The 17,453-nt window shown below is 34.8% G+C and overlaps 1 protein-coding gene across 2 annotated transcripts in view; it reads right to left on the reverse strand.

Annotated features, from left to right (window-relative positions):
• The window catches only part of LOC110373363 (hemicentin-1), a 55,589-nt gene that overhangs the window by 20,003 nt on the left and 18,133 nt on the right, over positions 1-17,453 (reverse strand). For both annotated transcript variants that reach the window (XM_021330626.3, XM_021330625.3), the window contains exon 2: positions 4,091-4,187. In XM_021330626.3, coding sequence (XP_021186301.1) covers positions 4,091-4,163 — 73 coding nt within the window. In that variant the 5' untranslated portion in view covers positions 4,164-4,187. The remainder of the gene's footprint in view (positions 1-4,090; positions 4,188-17,453) is intronic.

Raw genomic sequence — 17,453 nt, forward strand, 5'->3', positions numbered from 1 at the left:
ATAATAGTAGTTGTATTTTGTGTGTTTTTCATGCCTCAGATCTTCATTTGTTTTAAGACTGAATGTATTAGAACCATGCTCCATATTTAAGTCTACCAAAATTCTGAATCCCTAGATAAGCTTATCCCTTAGGCATACCAGATAGAGAGTGAAACATTGTCTGAGATAAATATTACCTCCACTTCCATTATGATAATGTCATCCCCATAGCCATAATTTGTTTTATCAGTATTAGCTGTGGAACTTTAAATTAGTTTCATGGGGGTGTGAAAACCACCCCTGTTGTGGTATTCCCAGCAGTCCAGCGTCATACTTGGCATTCATAGTTGGAAGCAGTTAGCGAATTTAATTCAGAAGTTCGTGTCCAATTTAAATGTAGTTCCATTTTATTTTTGTTGTTTTGTTTTTATTTCATTCTTTATTTATGATTTGTTGAATTATATTTTTTATTTTATTTTGGCGTGAATTATTAAATGACGCATTTTAGAGGTATGGGTGATCATAAATGCTTCAAAGCTTGCATCACATCTCCGTCACATTTATCTATGTGTGCGTGTCCCATATTAAGTTGCTTCTACGTCTGTGTACTTTTCAAATTCCTTGTGACTTGTGACGGCAAATGTTTCATTGCTTTCATAATAGGTTATCTTCGTAATTCAAAACACCAAACAATTCAAAATTCTGTCTGTACACTTGTACAGCGGTTGCTACATATGAAAAAGAAATACAAAACAATGCTTTCGAAAAATACCAATCCTCTAACGAATCTCACGTTTGAGTTTTCAATTTTTACTCACAGGAATATCAACGAACTGACGGCTTAACATTATCAGAATAGATTCTCGGATTTTTGAATAGGTATGTACTGGATGATCCATTTTTTATGAATTCGGAAATTCTACGCTGGTTTTGGAATTTGAACGTAGTAAAAGATACATGTGAATGTAGGACTTCAGTTTTTGCAGAGAAGGAGATTTACGTACTTAACTTGAATAAGGCCTGGTGTACGTTGATGGCACATTACGGTAAGTTTTCGTTGAAAATTCAACAATAACAGGATTGAATATGGTCCGGTGTTCATTGACGGCGCATGACGCTACAGTATTTTGGGTAAAAATTCAACGGAAAAAGCAGCAGCTTTTTGTTGTTTTTACACACAATAGTGATCAGTGAATTTAATTTATTTTTTGTTTATTATTTATTTAATCTAAAAATATATTATCGTACCGTGCCATTATTGGATGGTGAACAAGTAAAAACTTATGGTGAAGGATTTTGTAGACTATAATCATCATCATAGCAGCCTATTGTCGACTACATGTAGGCTAGTTCTATCCGCTTTCTTGAGTATAAAACTACAAATACCATTATTATTTCTTACGTTAGAACGCAGTACACATTGTGAACAGAGTTCATAATTCTCTTTGATGTAATGCTCTCGAACGTAGTGGACGTCTAGTGAGTAAGGAGGTCTGTATCTAATAAGGTCATTGACAATACGCTGTATTGTTAAGGGTCTGTTTATGTTACCTACATAATACGTTTGTAGGTACCATCGGTAGGTACCGGTTTTTTGTTTGTGAGTCTAAATTACTTGACAATAATGTGACATGTCAATAATCTATGAAAAGAAACCTACATGGGTATGTTTGACACAATTTCAGGCAAAAAGTTATGCTGACTCAACTCATAGCTCTCTCGACATCACTCGTATAACAGTTAGGCTACTTTTTATCCATGTACGGCAAGCAGTTTCCTCGTGACTGTGGACAGGAACTGCGGGTGAAACCAGATACTCGATTTGTCTCAAAACTTCAAGTTGAAAATAAATCTCAAAGCATAAACTTAAACGAAATGTAAGTACATTATCTTGTCTCTTAAAAGTAAAGGCCCGACTGCCAATAAAAAAATACAACCGCGACCTTATAAAATCGACGCCAGACAGAACTGCAAGTAAATTATCTCCATAACATTCAGTTTCTATTCAAAGCCAGCCAACCAAAAGGAAATAAATACGAGCCGAGCCTCACAAAAGAGGTTCTATGATTTACGACCAGATATCATTCAGACTTGTATCAGTTATTTGGCAACGACATCGGCCTTTATTGCTGGCTGTTAATAGTTAATAATCCTTGTTTTTTTTTTGTTGTCTGTCTTTGAAGGACTTGGGGTGGACGAAATTGTTTTATGCCTGCATCTTTGCTTTTAAGAAGCACGTTTTAAGTTTGGAACGTTTTGTTTAATAGAATATGAAATTCGAATGAGGTTTTCATTTGTTTTGGTAACTGTTAAATGTTGCTGGTTTTCACAGCACTGCGAAGCATGTTTGTTTGTATAGTTGGTAATGTATATCGCCGTAAAACGTATATTGCCCCAGTTTTTTTACCTGGCTTCTGCCGGGCTTTGAGTCTACCTCAAAAATAAAAGAAAGCGCTAAATACTAGTTTTTTCATCTAGGCACCGATAAGTTTTCCACAATTGGTATTGGATAACATAAAGCCTTTTAAAAATATTGCAGCTCACATTTATAAAATTCTCACTACTCGTAACAGCTGTCAAAGAATGAAAATGCCAATTATCTGAACGGAAGCTTAAAAGATTTCCATCAAATAAAATGGGACCCGACAAATCTCACACGGACATGTTCTAAGCCATTCCTCGTAAAATGTTTGTGTGTACCACGGGTTAAGGAAAAATGAGCAGATATGCCATAATGCAGGTAGGTCAGGCGCTTTCTTCTAGGTCAAATTCGTACAGTGAACATGACAAAGCAATCAGTGACGAGTGAACTAACGAGGCGTTCGGGTTCTTCGAGACGTTTGTCAAAGATTACAAAAAATGGTCGCGTCTAAAGAAGGCGTATTAAGACGGAGCTAGTAACGTTCCTCGTCCGTATTTTGGCCTACTACTGGCTTAGGCAATATTCTGTTATGGCACCTCCGCTAGTCATTTTGTTCTCCATGGAATGTATGTATCGTTCATTTCGTTCGTAACGTGATTCCAGTTTTATGTGCCATCAATGTAGCGATGTACCCTAGCTCTTTATGTGCAACATTTCAATTCGTGTTGAAACTACTATTGTAACAAAGGATGATCGAATATAACTGATCGGCTTCTACGTCATAGTTCATTTTTGTTAGGAACCCTCCCGAGCCTATTATGTTTTTAAGTCTTTAATACAGATAAAGTTGCAACATATGGTAGTTAAGAATTAAATTAGATTAAATACTGAAAATTAGCATAAAATTTGTTACTTCTGTCTCTCGCGAACATCTTTGCCATCATTGTCATGCGATGGATCACAAGTACCTATATTATTTTGCGGTGGTTTTGCATTTCACAGCACCGGCATTTATAATGCGCATCAAAAGCTCAAAATCTGAATCGCATAATTCTAAAAACAACTATCTAACCTACAAAACTCGGACACACCAAAAATCCCGCTTCAAAATAATTGCGAAAAACAATGGAACATCACAGTGAATTCCAGTTCGGAGAACTGTCAATTCGAGCATGACCTATCTACATGACTATACAGATTTATAGCTAGTATTAGCCCCACTATGATAGAGAACAAACCTAACGTCATTTATCAGCCACTACCAAACTCCACGTAACAATTTTTCAAATAGGTTTTCCTATTTCAAGTCTAAAATACTAGCTGCCGTGTGTCCGTTCAAGCTATATTTCAAGGCTGTAAAGTTATAAACCTTCATTTGTTCTTGGTTAGTACCCATTTGTTATAAAGATTTTGTTGTGTTTGACTCAGGAGATTTAATGTTGCAAGTATTTTTGAGGACAAAACACAGTACTAGGCTTGCTTTGAAAATACAAAGTCTACTACAGCTTGTCTTTATAAGCACCACGCATCATTATACCAATCAATGGTTTAAATAAAGACAATTTCTTACAACAAAACATTAAGTTACTCTTTTTATCACAGTACAAAAAAAATTGCAAAAATAAAAAGCAACCATCCTTTTTCACATCATGTCACATGCCATTAGCAAAACGACAGGAGCTTTTAAAAAAGGAATATTTCAAAAACAATACGTAAATACAACACGGTACACAACAGGAGGATACTTACCGATGAGGAAGAGGAAGCCATGTAGAAGAGATAGCCATAAAGCGGATTTTACTCCGCTCGCTGTGTGCCCCATTACGATCAGCTCGAAGCGAGATCACTGAAATAAACGAGAACTGTTAGCAATCATGTGGATGTTTTTGTGACAATCTACATAAATATTATACTTGTTTAATAAACCTGATGAATTTTTTTGATTGGTTGAACTCTCTAAATTCTGGAAATACTGGTCCAATAGGTCAAATATATACTGGTAAGCAATTTATGAAGAAAGGCTACAATGTAAGCTGCTTTATTTTTAATTCGCTCTAAAGTTTGAAGTAATTCAAGACGTGGATGTAACGGCGAGAAACAACTACATTTTGTGTAAGTATACAAAATATATTTTTGACGAGTTTTTGACCTTTGAAAACACAGTTATTTTGTTCAATCCGCATGATTGTGACATAAAACCTTTTTTATTGCGTAGTCGTTTATACTTTCAACCAGCGATTAGGTTAAAAAAAATGAACAATTGTGTTAAGCTTTCGTTCGCTTAATTGTTGCCATTGTTATTGTATCCAAAAATAAAAGGAAAATAAATAAATTTATGTACCTAGTAACTTTTTTATTTGTGTGTTTTGCCAATAGTGTACTGATTGAATAGGGATTTTCGATAAGACATTCAAATATTAACATCATCAATCAAAAAAGTATGTAGTGTGTCGTAGGAGAAAAACTACTCGTAAATATAAGTAGGTCACGCTAACAATAAACCGGCCAAGTGCGAGTCGGACTCGCGCACCGAGGGTACAAATGCTGTATAGATAAAAAGTGAGTTTCGCGCCAACCGTTCAGTTTAGATCAATCATAGTTATGGTAATTTCGTGAGAGTCAAAATAGTTAATATTTTTTATTTTATCATATAACTAAAATAGTAGGCCAGTACCTTGTAAAAGTTATTTTATTGAAGTTATTTATATACAACATTTTATAGTCATCATTCAGAAATCTGATTGAAAATAACTAATTATGTCTTAAAGGTCATGGGGCATATCTGACCCGCTTTGTAAAAAGTGGCGGACATGAATCAAAGTAGTTTTAAATCGTGGAGAATGGTATGACGTTTCTTTGAATATAAATATTTTATTAAAATTCCATGGAGACGAATGTCCAGGATCGTTTGAAAAATATAAAAGACAAGCAGTTTCAGAGGATTGTACAGGTTGCAATGCTAGTTTTTATTGTTAAAGACTTTTCATAAAGAAGGAAGGTGCCAATCCGGATGACCAGGATCTGATGAGGATCTGGAAACCCTGAGAAATCGAGGGCAAATCTTGAATATTGTAGGCACGCATTTTGAGGGTACTGGTAAACGGTGAAGGTTTGGAGCTGATTTGATTATGGAGACTTCAGAGAGTCGAGGGAACTCCTGAACAACTACCACGTGTTTGGGCTTATTTAATTCGTATTGGCGAAGACTTTCCACAAAGATAGGTTTGACTGCCATTGTGGGATCGACAGCTAAGATCAGATATAGTTATGGGAACTCCTTTACAATTTATAACGTAACCTTGTGTTGGAGCTTATTTTATTTTAGGTGATGAGAATTCACTACTAACTTGGGTTAAAGCAGCCATTGCAGGAATGGGATCTTTTATTTTTGAGGGATTAATCACCTAAAGAGCCCCAGTTTCAGGTTTTTTTCGAAACCGCCTGACGTCTTGTAGCTGTCGAATTGTAACAACGACTTCTAGAGAGTAGGATTCGGGGCTGCTGGCTTTACGTTTCTAGACCCTTGGCAAAAGTGTAATTCTGTCCCTTTCTTTGTTTTATAAAGTCGGCATTATTTTATTCTGTAGCATTTTACAAACAAATCCAACTTCAAACATATAAAAAAGCAAAAAGAAAACAAAAGCAAGAAAGAAATTAAAAAGATGTTAGGTGCATCGGTCTAGAAGTCGGTGTCTAGAGGATGCATCTATATTTATTTAACCACCGAGATCTAGACCGATGAATATAAACAGTTTTCTTGTTGTTTTTAGAAGTTGTTTTTTTTTTGTAAAAAGTTTTTATTTTTAACTTTTGTGAAAAGTTCTCGTCAATACGAATAATATAAGCCCAAACACGATGTTACTAAAACATACCGAGTTCTCTCGACTTTCTCACGTCTCCATCATCAGATAAGCTCTAAACCTTCACTGTTTGATAGTATCACCAGACATACATCTGAGAATCAAGTTTTAATCCTATGCATGCCTACAATTTCTGATAGTTGCCCTCGATTTCTCAGGATTTCCATCATCAGATCCTGACCTGATGACATTGGAAATAAACGGCGAGTATACTCTTTCACTACAAAGAAATAATTTCTCAAATCCGTCAAACTTGGTCGTTTAAATTCCCCATTGAAATGAGGAAAATATTTGATGTTTACACCTGATTTTCTCTAGATTCCCATGGTTCACATTGATGCGACTAATGCCATAGTAAATCAGAGCCTTTATCATTATACTGTGCTATATTTCGTTCGTATCCGCCGTGGGTATGGTTTTCATACTAAGGTGCCCAATGACCTTTGAATGATTTAAAATTTTCACAGTTTAGAGGCCATTATATTTAAGAAGTGTTTGATATGAATTTCACTTTTTATTCAAAACTTTAATATCTCTACGCGTTCATGTGAAAAAGGGTAGGTAGTAAGTTTATAATTATTAAAAAAATATTTTATGTCATGTAAGCAAAAATAATATTTTAATATTTTATGTAACTTCAAATTTATCATTTTCGCAATTTTTCCTTCATCTGTACTATATAACGTTGCTTCGTGCCGAATTTCAAGATTCTGAGTTCACGGGAAGTACCTTGTAGGTTTTGATTCCCTAGCGTGTGACGGAAATTCGTCTAAGGTGTCGGTAAAACTGCTGTATCTTTTGATCGCGTTAATTTATAAGTTTGATTTTTTCACTACCTAAAGGGACAATAGACCTAGGTATTTGGTATAAATTTCAATTTGATACCTTTATTCGTTCGTGAGAAATAAGGTAGTAAGTTTCATTTTATTAAAATATTTTTTTTTACATTATATAACTAAAAAAATGAGATTTTCGGAATTTTTCCTATATTTGCATTATATGACAATGCTTCATGCCATATTTCAAGACTCTGAGTTTACGGGAAGTACCCTGTAGGTTTTGATTCCTTTGCGAGTGTCGAGAATTTGTTGAAAATATCGACATAATCGGTTGTATCTTTTGATTGGCTTGGCTTAGAAGCTTGATATTTTCACAGCTTAAAGGGACAATAGACCCGAGTATTTCATGTGAATTTCAGCTTGATACGTCCACGCATTCTTAAGATAAAGGGTCTTGACAGACAGACAGACAGACAGACGGACAACAAAGTGATCCTATAAGGGTTCCGTTTTTTCCTTTCGAGGTACGGAACCCTAAAAATGTATTTGAAGTAAGACTATTACTTTCTGAAGCAAAATCAAACTTTTTTTATGTCTAAAACATGGCTAACAATGGATTTCATTCATTTTTACGAAGTGATTTGACAAGAGTGAATTACCTAAAAGTGAAGGCACTGTTCACTAATCAGTTCTCTCTCAACTAATCTAGTTTTCTCTCAACATAGTTGATTTCCAATGCGTAAAAATCTTAGTAATAGATGATTTCATATAAAATGAAAGCCAACATGTCAAACGAGACGATGTAAATAATGAAATTCCGTCATTTGTATCGGTTCAAGTTACATTATAACATGAACCGGCACAAAAGACCGACATTAAGTGAAATCCCAATTTTCGGAATTAAGAATCGTAATTCGATTTTGTCTTTCAAATGTTGTGGTTATTTGGATCAAAAATGAAATATCGCAATTTCAGATATTTAATGGGCAGTTATCATGTTGAAACAAAACTTAATTCTTTCTTACGCTTATGTTTGAAATAGTGGCGCATAATACTCATATGTAATACTACTAAGTGCTTCCGGGCTTACGCATACAACGACAAGGTGCATGTACATTTATATCTGCAGCATTATATCACATAACTGCAGCTCAGCCGCTTTCCTGATATAAAACATCTATACTAAATCAAAACGTCCCTAGCTTATCCAAACAACTAGTAATATTAAGCATTTCACCAAACAATGTTCGCGTTCATAAGATAAAGGCATTATGAGTTTATGAGTGTGTGAGATTGTCTACATGTGTGTGGGTGTGTGCGGTAAAAACATTTTTTTTTATGTTCGTCATAAACAATACAGTCGTGTAATGTTTCTGTAACATGATACAACGGAACGCCCCGTCCGTGAGCTATGAATAAAATAAAGTATGAGGAGATCGCTTCGTTTGAGATATTTTTGGATTTAGTTGCAGAACGTGGAACGAAAGCCCAAAAACGGAAATTTGAAAGTCAGCAAACAAATTGTAAAAACCTTACTAACTTGACTAACTTAGAACTTAAAGCATATCACTTAAATTTAAATGTGACAGAGATACGTAGAATGGCATTTGAGCAGTCCTTAAAATCGAGTTTTAGTATTCCGTAACAAGGGCTATTTGTGCTCTTTAAAGTAGTTCAACTTAATTATTGAAGAAGAATAAAATATACATAAGAAAAAAGTTTACCACCCAAATCAAAATTTACCAATAGGAATCGGGGCCTTCATAATTCAAAGTTACGCCCGACTAAATTTGAAACACCCACATCCCTGAACAATTGTTCTAGATCATCTAGTATTGAATATGAATAGTACATACATCATCAATAATTGCTTGTCGGGGAATGTCCAATATTGTAACATTAGTGTCGATTCTCAAATGATTAATACCTTTCGTAATACATGTGGGTTGAGCCACAATTGTACCTACAAAATTTAATGGACAGTCAGCTCCAAAAGTTCCTGAACAAATCAAAATTTTTAAAACTGCTAAACACTGTGTCATCGAGTCATCATCAGGCTTGTCTTTTTTCAACTATGTTGGGGTCAGCTTCCAGTCTAACCGAATGCAGCTGAGTACCAGTTTTACAAGGAGCGACTCCCTATCTGACTTCCTTAACCCAATTACCCGGGAAACCCAATACTTCTAGGTAAGACTGGTTGTCAGATATACTGGCTTCTACTGACTACCTGTGACAACTGCCAGAGATTTAAAAATGTGTCGTCAAGTGTTCAATTTTTTGTAAGTTTAGGATGTTACGTAAATTTTGGCGTTTGTTTTTAAGGAATTATGAGCCTTTGCGTTGTTAGCCACTTTTGAAAATGTTACTTTGTTCAGGTACTTTTGACGCTGACCGTACATATCCTACATAATTTCAAGTACTCATATTTGCAATGGCTTCCAATAACCGAATATGTATTGTTGCTTAATTAATATTTCGCGGGAATTTTGGACCATTGTGACAATTTTGTTAAGACTGGGCGCGTTAGTAATTATGAATTTAATGCAAATTCGAGTGTTAATTTTGTCAGTGGTTATTAGAGTTTTGATTATATTAATTTATCAATTGAAGAATAATAGAATGATCGGAAATTATTAATAGCTAATATACTTTTTTCTGTGACAGTCTAAAAAAACTTCTTCGCGTTTTGTATAAGGCGTGTAAGTAGTGATTCTTACTCATATTGCATAATAACAACTTTGAAACTTACTGATTTTAACTTCAATGTTTTAGGTACACAATTCTCTATAACGGAGGAAGGAATTATGTTCACCGTGGTCCTTATTACATAGATACTTGATTGTGTAATTTACTAAGTTAGTGTGTTTAGTCTCTAAGCACAATCCATTTCAATTTGTGCCGAAGTCCATACCACAAACAAAAATAAATATTTACTTCCATAACTGTATTCAGCCTAAACCTACACTGAAGGCTTAGTAGATACATAATTTACGATAGCCTAGAAACCTGTATGGGATTCCCTATTTGATATTCCCGACCAGATAGCGTGCCTACATATGTATGTAAATATGGTTAACTACTTGCAAACATTTTCTAAGCACAATTCTGTTGCAAACTCAGACATGTTTTCGCGAGTATATTGTTTTACTGTTCTGCGTAGTTCGAGGAAATTTCGCTAGATGGCGTTGTTACCAAAATTGAAATTGTTTAGTAATTTATGCAATTCAATACTGTTGTGTACTCGGAATTTTGTGAATTTATTGCTGTATAGTGTTCTTGTGCTTGGTTTATTTAATGAAATTCCATGAAACTACGATTATTGAGCGTTAGCTTCGTATAATTTACAGTGCTAGGGAATATGAATTTAATTATTCTGATGACCGCATTTATTCAACACTCACTCGACCCGCGTTTCGAGGAAATTACTTTCTGCACATGGATATAGAGAAATATATATCCAATGTCGTTATATAGGCTATATTACAGCTATTTTTTTGCATGAAGAGTAAAAACCATACACACAAAACATCCTTATTTTTTTGCATTTTAATATCAGTAGGATTCAAAATAGGACATATTAATTGAGAATAATTTACAGGCACTCTAAAACAAAGTCCCAGCTTTCGAAAACAAAATAAATTTCCAAAAGACCTTGATCTGACTTGTAGGTAAAAAGGGTGGCAACTTTATTAAGCCAAGGGTGCAAAGGTCCAATCTGTTGTGCAATTAATCACGAGCCAAGAGGTCTCAATTGAAGGGAAAATTATCGCTGGTCAGTATAACTAGCCAGTCTGTTAGTTTGTATTGAGATGTTGCATTATTTAACTGGACCTCTGATTGGATTAATGGGATTAGCAATTAACAATGTTATAGTATACGATTAACTATTGGTTGTTTAAGAGGGTTTGGAGATGATGGTTAAATAGGAACGTTTAGAGATTTTCTTAGGACTGAAAAAAAATGTTGAATAGGTTTTTTTGTTCAATGTATTAGGACATTTTTATCGCTGAATTATTTAGTAAGTAGTTTATGTTAGTAGGCAAAATAGAGAAACCTTTTTACAGTCAGTAAAATGAGCCAGTTTTACTACTATTTCTTACACAAAACATCGTCAAAATAACATTGTTTCAAGTAGAGTAAACAAACTTTTATGTAACCCATTAAGTAGGAATGACAGCTTAATTTTATTAAGTTATGTACGTATGAAGTTATTGTTTTATGTCTGCGGTATCTTATTACGTAACCTTGTTACTGTAACTACAACAATTTAGTTCTAGTACACAATAATTATAAACCCCTCAATAAAGAATTATATGACTCGCTATTCTTGTGGGTTTCAAATAAACCTAATTATGGCGTCCCGGCTGGCAGGAGCTGGATGCGAGGAGCCGAAAATCGATCTCAGTGGCGTGCACTTGGAGAGGCCTATGTCCAGCAGTGGACTGCGATAGGCTGATGATGATGATGATGGCATCCCGGCCGATTGTCGGCCAGCTGCGCAGTAATATACTGTATAAGCGTTTGCACAGACACAGGTGCAAACCCTATTCCTTCACTCTTTTAGTCCAAAGGGCCGACAATCAGCTACGACCGAAGAGAGATAAGGAGACACCAAATAGCTGAAACCCACGCATTTGAGTGACATAACTTGAAAAGCAGTATGGTATTCTTTTTGTCCTCAGAAAAGAACTTGAGGATAAATATGTTTGATCATCACATAGCCATTTGAGGTTGAGCTGCTTAATAGGTTGAAAAAATACTAAAAACTTATACCAGTTTTACATAGAACCGTAAAAGTGTTTCCTTGGAATGATTGAAGCCGCATGTCATAAACTAATATATATTCTCAAAGTAACGCAATCCATTAATATCGATAAGCTACCCACTACACTGTTTAACATGATTTATTATACATGTAATATTATTAACATAGCTACAAACTGTCAAGGGTCGTAGATCTAAACGATAATATGGCAGATGCCGCATGATTATTGACAATACTTGTTATTGGTAATTATCTACGGCCGGTTAATTGGCAATTACATCTAATGTAAATGTATGCCACAAACTTGTCCCTAGTGGTTATGTTAGCTAACTAATAAAGTATAGGAATGGAATATTTGGAACTATATAAATTGCTCTATAGATAAACACTTCAAAAATGTTAGGCGTTTATTATAATGAAAGGCAAATAGTTGCGCTAGAGTAGGAATCGTTTATTCTCGTAGCTACAAGTACTACGAAGTCGTAGCACTGCTACGGCGTAGCTACTACGTAAAACCGCAGAAGATACCGCGAGTAACAATTTGTCTCCGTTTGTTTATTTAAGTCTAAAACTAGAGTCGTATAACCCAAAATATTAGTCCGTGGCCTAGAAAATTTCACTTTCACATAACAAGTTCGCGAACTTACTTAAAATCTCAATCTAAGTGTTTCAACGGGGAGCCTAAAGCACTGAACTTTAAGACGTTACGTCTCCTAGGTATCAACTAAGTACTATGTAAGTAAACATGAGATATAGCTTAAGTTTTATCATAGAACTAGGTTACAGATTTGGCCTCCGGTTCTTTTAGAAGTTGCCATCTCAAGGGAGTTCCCCACTGAGAATTCCATTTGTTCTTCAACATTTTTATACAAAGTTCTTGTATCGACGATATTAAGTTGTCGGTTCGACATCTTGGAGGTATGACGTAAAATTTTATTGAAACCTTCTAGGTATAAGCTTGGGAACTATAAAAGTGTCATCAAAAAGGTTCTTTCGTATAGTGGGAACATATTTTCCAGACTTATATGGCACGTACTGCAATAACTTCGTGATAGAGTGGTTCTACTTATTTGATATTAAATATGGGAATATTTTTTAAGGCATGCACCTGATGAAGTTAAGTAAGATGAAGAGTCATAGTAGAATTAAGGGTTTAGGCACGTATGCTTTATTAGAAAATATATAGCATAGGTATTAAGTTAAGAATCTAAATTTTCAACGATAGAGTTTTCTGGTTGCTAGCATATCAACCTAGCTCGTTTTGTCAAATACTCGATCAAAACCATTGGTAAATCATTCGACAAAATTACGTGGCTGCAATAAACAGTTCTGCATTCACTTAAAACTCGAAGCCAACCTCAACATATTTTGAGAAAAGGCTGACAGAAGAATAAGCAGTTTTGCCGCAAACATTCATACATACATAAATCGAATATATCTCCCTCTGTCTCAACTGTATTAAGGTAAAGAACTGTAGACACAAAAATGAAAAGGGGAAAACTGTCTAGATTTCACAAGATAAGTCTTCATGATTTATGATATACTTTATTGTCCAATGTTTGTCACAAGCAGATGAAAGATGGTTTAAACAAGAATTATGATCGAATGCCTGTATAAGAAACTGATTTTTCTTTTTTTGAAAAACTGGGTCTAATTTCCTGATTTTGAGATTAAGTGGTAGGTTTGTTTAGTAAGTATGCCTTTTCTCACTTCTTAATTTCAGGATAACTTCGTCTTAAAAGTATGAAATACAGGAATTAACGCGTAAACAGAACAGCAACATAAACTTAACGGCCTACCAAATTATTCTGGTTTTGGGTATTCAAAAATGCCTATCAATAATTGAATTACTTACACGCTCTCAGTTTACTTATTTTCAATAGAAAAATGCTCAACAAAATAATTTCTACCTGAAAGGAAATTACCTAAATAAGTCACTGTAAGGAACAGTTCCTTATTTTAGTTCTATAAAAATATTTCAATATAAAATAAGACCTTTATAGACTTCGTTATATGGACACCCATGTTCGCTTTCATTCTGTCAAAGGGTGCACGGGCAGCGTTCCAGTTAAGTGAAATTATTAAACTAGGCTTTGATTTTACAAGCCTTTGGTTATGCTGTAAGCTCAGAACTTTTAGTTGATCACAATTTTTTAGTCTTGATATGAGGAACGCATAAATATATAAAAAAAGAAGTTTGAAACTAAATGATATATTTTTGTTATCATAACAAAATCTGTTCCAAAAACACTATTATAAATTAGGATGGTAAATTATAAGTTCAAAACATGTAAACCCATGTGAATCATATTACTATGAAATAGCTCAGTTGCTCGGAAAATCATTTTACATAAGATGTTTTTCTAAGGGGCGTTGCAATGGAGTATTATCAGGGCGTCAAAACATTTTTTCTCACAGTTGGTTGCTTGATAGAATACGACAGGCAAGTGTTTAAATTATATCATGGTCAGAAAACTAGAACACTTTTAAATAGAGCATCGGTGGATGGCTCTATAATAATATTAAGGGAGACAAAGAATATTAACACGAATATTGAATCTTTTTTTATCTGAAGTCGACTACACCCGGATAAAAAAGTAGTCTTAGTCCATTCTTGGGCTCTAGATTATCTTTCAATATTTCTATTTAAATAGGTTCAGTAGCTTTGGTGTGCAAGCCGGACGAACAGACAAATAGTCATGATTACTTTCGCCTTTACAACTTTAATAAGGATTCTATCGACACTTTTGACATCACTACTTTTCCGTGCTATCAATATGGTAATCTATATTTACTTCACAACACCATAATATGACGTGATTACAGTTTACGTAGGCTCAGTAGGCAGTGAACTGATTATATGGTTATAATAATTATTCATGAATTTATTTATAGCTTCGCCGTACCGTCAATATCGTAAACATTGATGATGTGGCTGCACTGCGTAGGTTACTTGTTTGTGGATAAAGGTCAATGGATCGCGATGAATTAGTGGAATTTGACATTTCTTTTTAAACTTTAAACAAACTATAATATCCAAGAAAGTAGTGTAAGTTACACTACTTTGTAATTATTTGGCTGCAAAATTGTGGTAGGGCTTGAAACCAGAGGAGACTTTTTAACCCTATCCAGGTACGGGAAGTAGTTCTCTTGAGACGTAACGGTGTGAGTGAAAGCCAAGAATGTACAACGAATAGCATACAAGCATCCGTACTAATATTATAAATGCGAAAGTAACTCTGTCTGTCTGTCTGTTACGCTTTCACGTCTGAACCAGTAAACTGATTTTAATAAAATTTGGTACAGAGATAGAGTTGACCTTGAGAAAGAACATAGGATAGTTTTTATCCCGGACTTTTGAGAATTCTCTTGGGAACGCGATATAACCGAACTTTACGCGGGCGAAGCCGCAGGTGGAAGCTAATTCATTATAAACAAAGCTTAGTTTTTTGTAATTCCACCATGTGAAAACATTGTGCACTTGACTCAAGTTAATTACCTAAACGCTCTGCCAATGATACGCAGCTAATTTGAGGCGCATGTAGTGGGTAGGCTAGCTAGGCTACGCGATAGATTGCACCTGTCATGTCGCCTGTGAATTAGCCGTCGTATCGAATGCGCGTCTACCACGCTTAGCGGGACGAACACCTGATTATGTCTGCTCGTACAAAGAGAATTGTGACGTGATAATTTGTAAGGATTTTAAATGAGGAGGTTTGAGTGAGGTTTTTGAACAATGACATGTGTTGTTTCAAATAAATTGTCTCAAATAAACACCTGTTTGTGTCATTTTTAATTTGATTTTTACTAATCTAGTCATGTCTTTGCTGTGAAAATAATATGCTTGTCGACGGCAGGAATTTTGAAGTAATAGATGTGATGAAATTCCAGGTATATTAGTACGAATATTAAACAATCTTGAAGAAAGGAATGAAAGGCATAAGACATTTGTGTGAGTCGAAGAAAAAATACTCAAAATGACTGTTATTTTAAAAGGTTTCCTCAGTATTTTTTACCCACGTTAAAAGTGTTTCTACTAACAAAATACGATACCATTAGGTTCCACTAAGGTACCAAAACTGTGTTTATCTGAAATTGCTAACATTTGTTACAAGTCAAACATTCCCGACCCTACATTTTCTCTTGACCCACATACATAACATTCGTGTTTTATATTCAACGGAAAAAAGTAAGCAAAACTTTGGTACAATCAATACATACGAAAAAAAAAAACTTAGACAAAATCTATATACAACATGTAACGTAATTAACGCACACCCTCAAACACCCCAATTAGAATATTATGTTATAATCATAATACATACACTGAATTTTTAATTTAACATGTATATGCATTGTTATTTACTAAATTAATTATACCAATTCTTGGAGAACTTTTTGGTCATACTACTACGCACGCAAATACCGCGCCGAGCGCCGCTCGACTCGACACAACATAACGAAACCACGGAAAAAGCCGACAATACTCGAAGTCTTATTACTTTGAGTTACGGTCTATTTGAATTTGTTTTGACTGTACAGGGTTAATATGACAATAATTTTCGTAGTTTTAATTATTTTTGGGATAAAAAATTACCTATATTAAAAATTATATAAATCGATTCAGTAAACGATTCTGAACAAACTAATTTCAGGATGTGCGTTAATTAAGTTACATGTTGTATATAAAAGAAAGTCGTGTTAGTTACTCCACTTATAACTCAAGAACGGCTGAACCGATTTAGCTGAAAATTGGCAGGGAGGTAGTTTAGAGCCAGGAGAAGGACATAGGTTTTTGTTACCATCCGGCTACGGGAAGCAGTCATCTCGGGACGCGGGTGAAACCGCGGGCGAAAAGCTAGTTACTTATAAAAGTCTTCCCTGTAGATCCCTGCAGATTCAAAGTTCCATTCAACCAGGTCAAAAATGGAACATCAAAAATTCAAAAAAAGTGCTATAAACCTATCTCCACCGACCGTTTTATCAATTTCGTGAACATGGAAACGTAAAAAACCTCCGTGGTCTGAACTCATTTTTATTCAAAGCAATTCTCATGCAGCGTTTATGGAGCAACTTTCTCAAGCTGCGTATACGACGGCTGGCAATAATTGCTTGCTGTAACTTTTTTGTTTAGTGACCTCGTATCTTGGGACGTTGCGACGTTTTGGGAACCGGTGTACCCTTAAATTGAAATATTATGTTTTTGTGATAGGTACCTAAATATTTTTGGGGTAAAATTTTTGGTAAAAGGTAAGGGTCACAAAGTTTTTGGGAAATATTGTTAGATTTCTTGTCATCTAAAAGCCTAATTTCACATAAAAATGGTCTGAAATATTAGGCACTGAAATACGAATTGTTATAGTATTCACTCTTAAGCAGAAATGGACGTAACAAAGAGAACCTTTATTAAACGGAAAGCTGTGTTCGTTCCAAATGTTTTAAATATATTAAACCCTCACCACCCACTTAAGAGATTGTCAACCTTTTTAATTTTTAAACATAATCCGCAAACAATTGCTTAAAACGTGTACCACGTTGAATTTTGTGAATATTTCAGGATAAAGGAGAAAGATCTTTATTTTGGTTAAAGTATTTCACCCTTTTGTTGTCGGGATGCTTAGTACGTGAATGCCGGTCGCGTACTTGATAACAAAAGATACGTACCAACGAAAATATACAGTACTTTACATTTATAATGATGAAACTTA

This window comes from Helicoverpa armigera, chromosome 13, assembly GCF_030705265.1.
Source record: "Helicoverpa armigera isolate CAAS_96S chromosome 13, ASM3070526v1, whole genome shotgun sequence".
Taxonomy (NCBI): Eukaryota; Metazoa; Arthropoda; class Insecta; order Lepidoptera; family Noctuidae; genus Helicoverpa; species Helicoverpa armigera.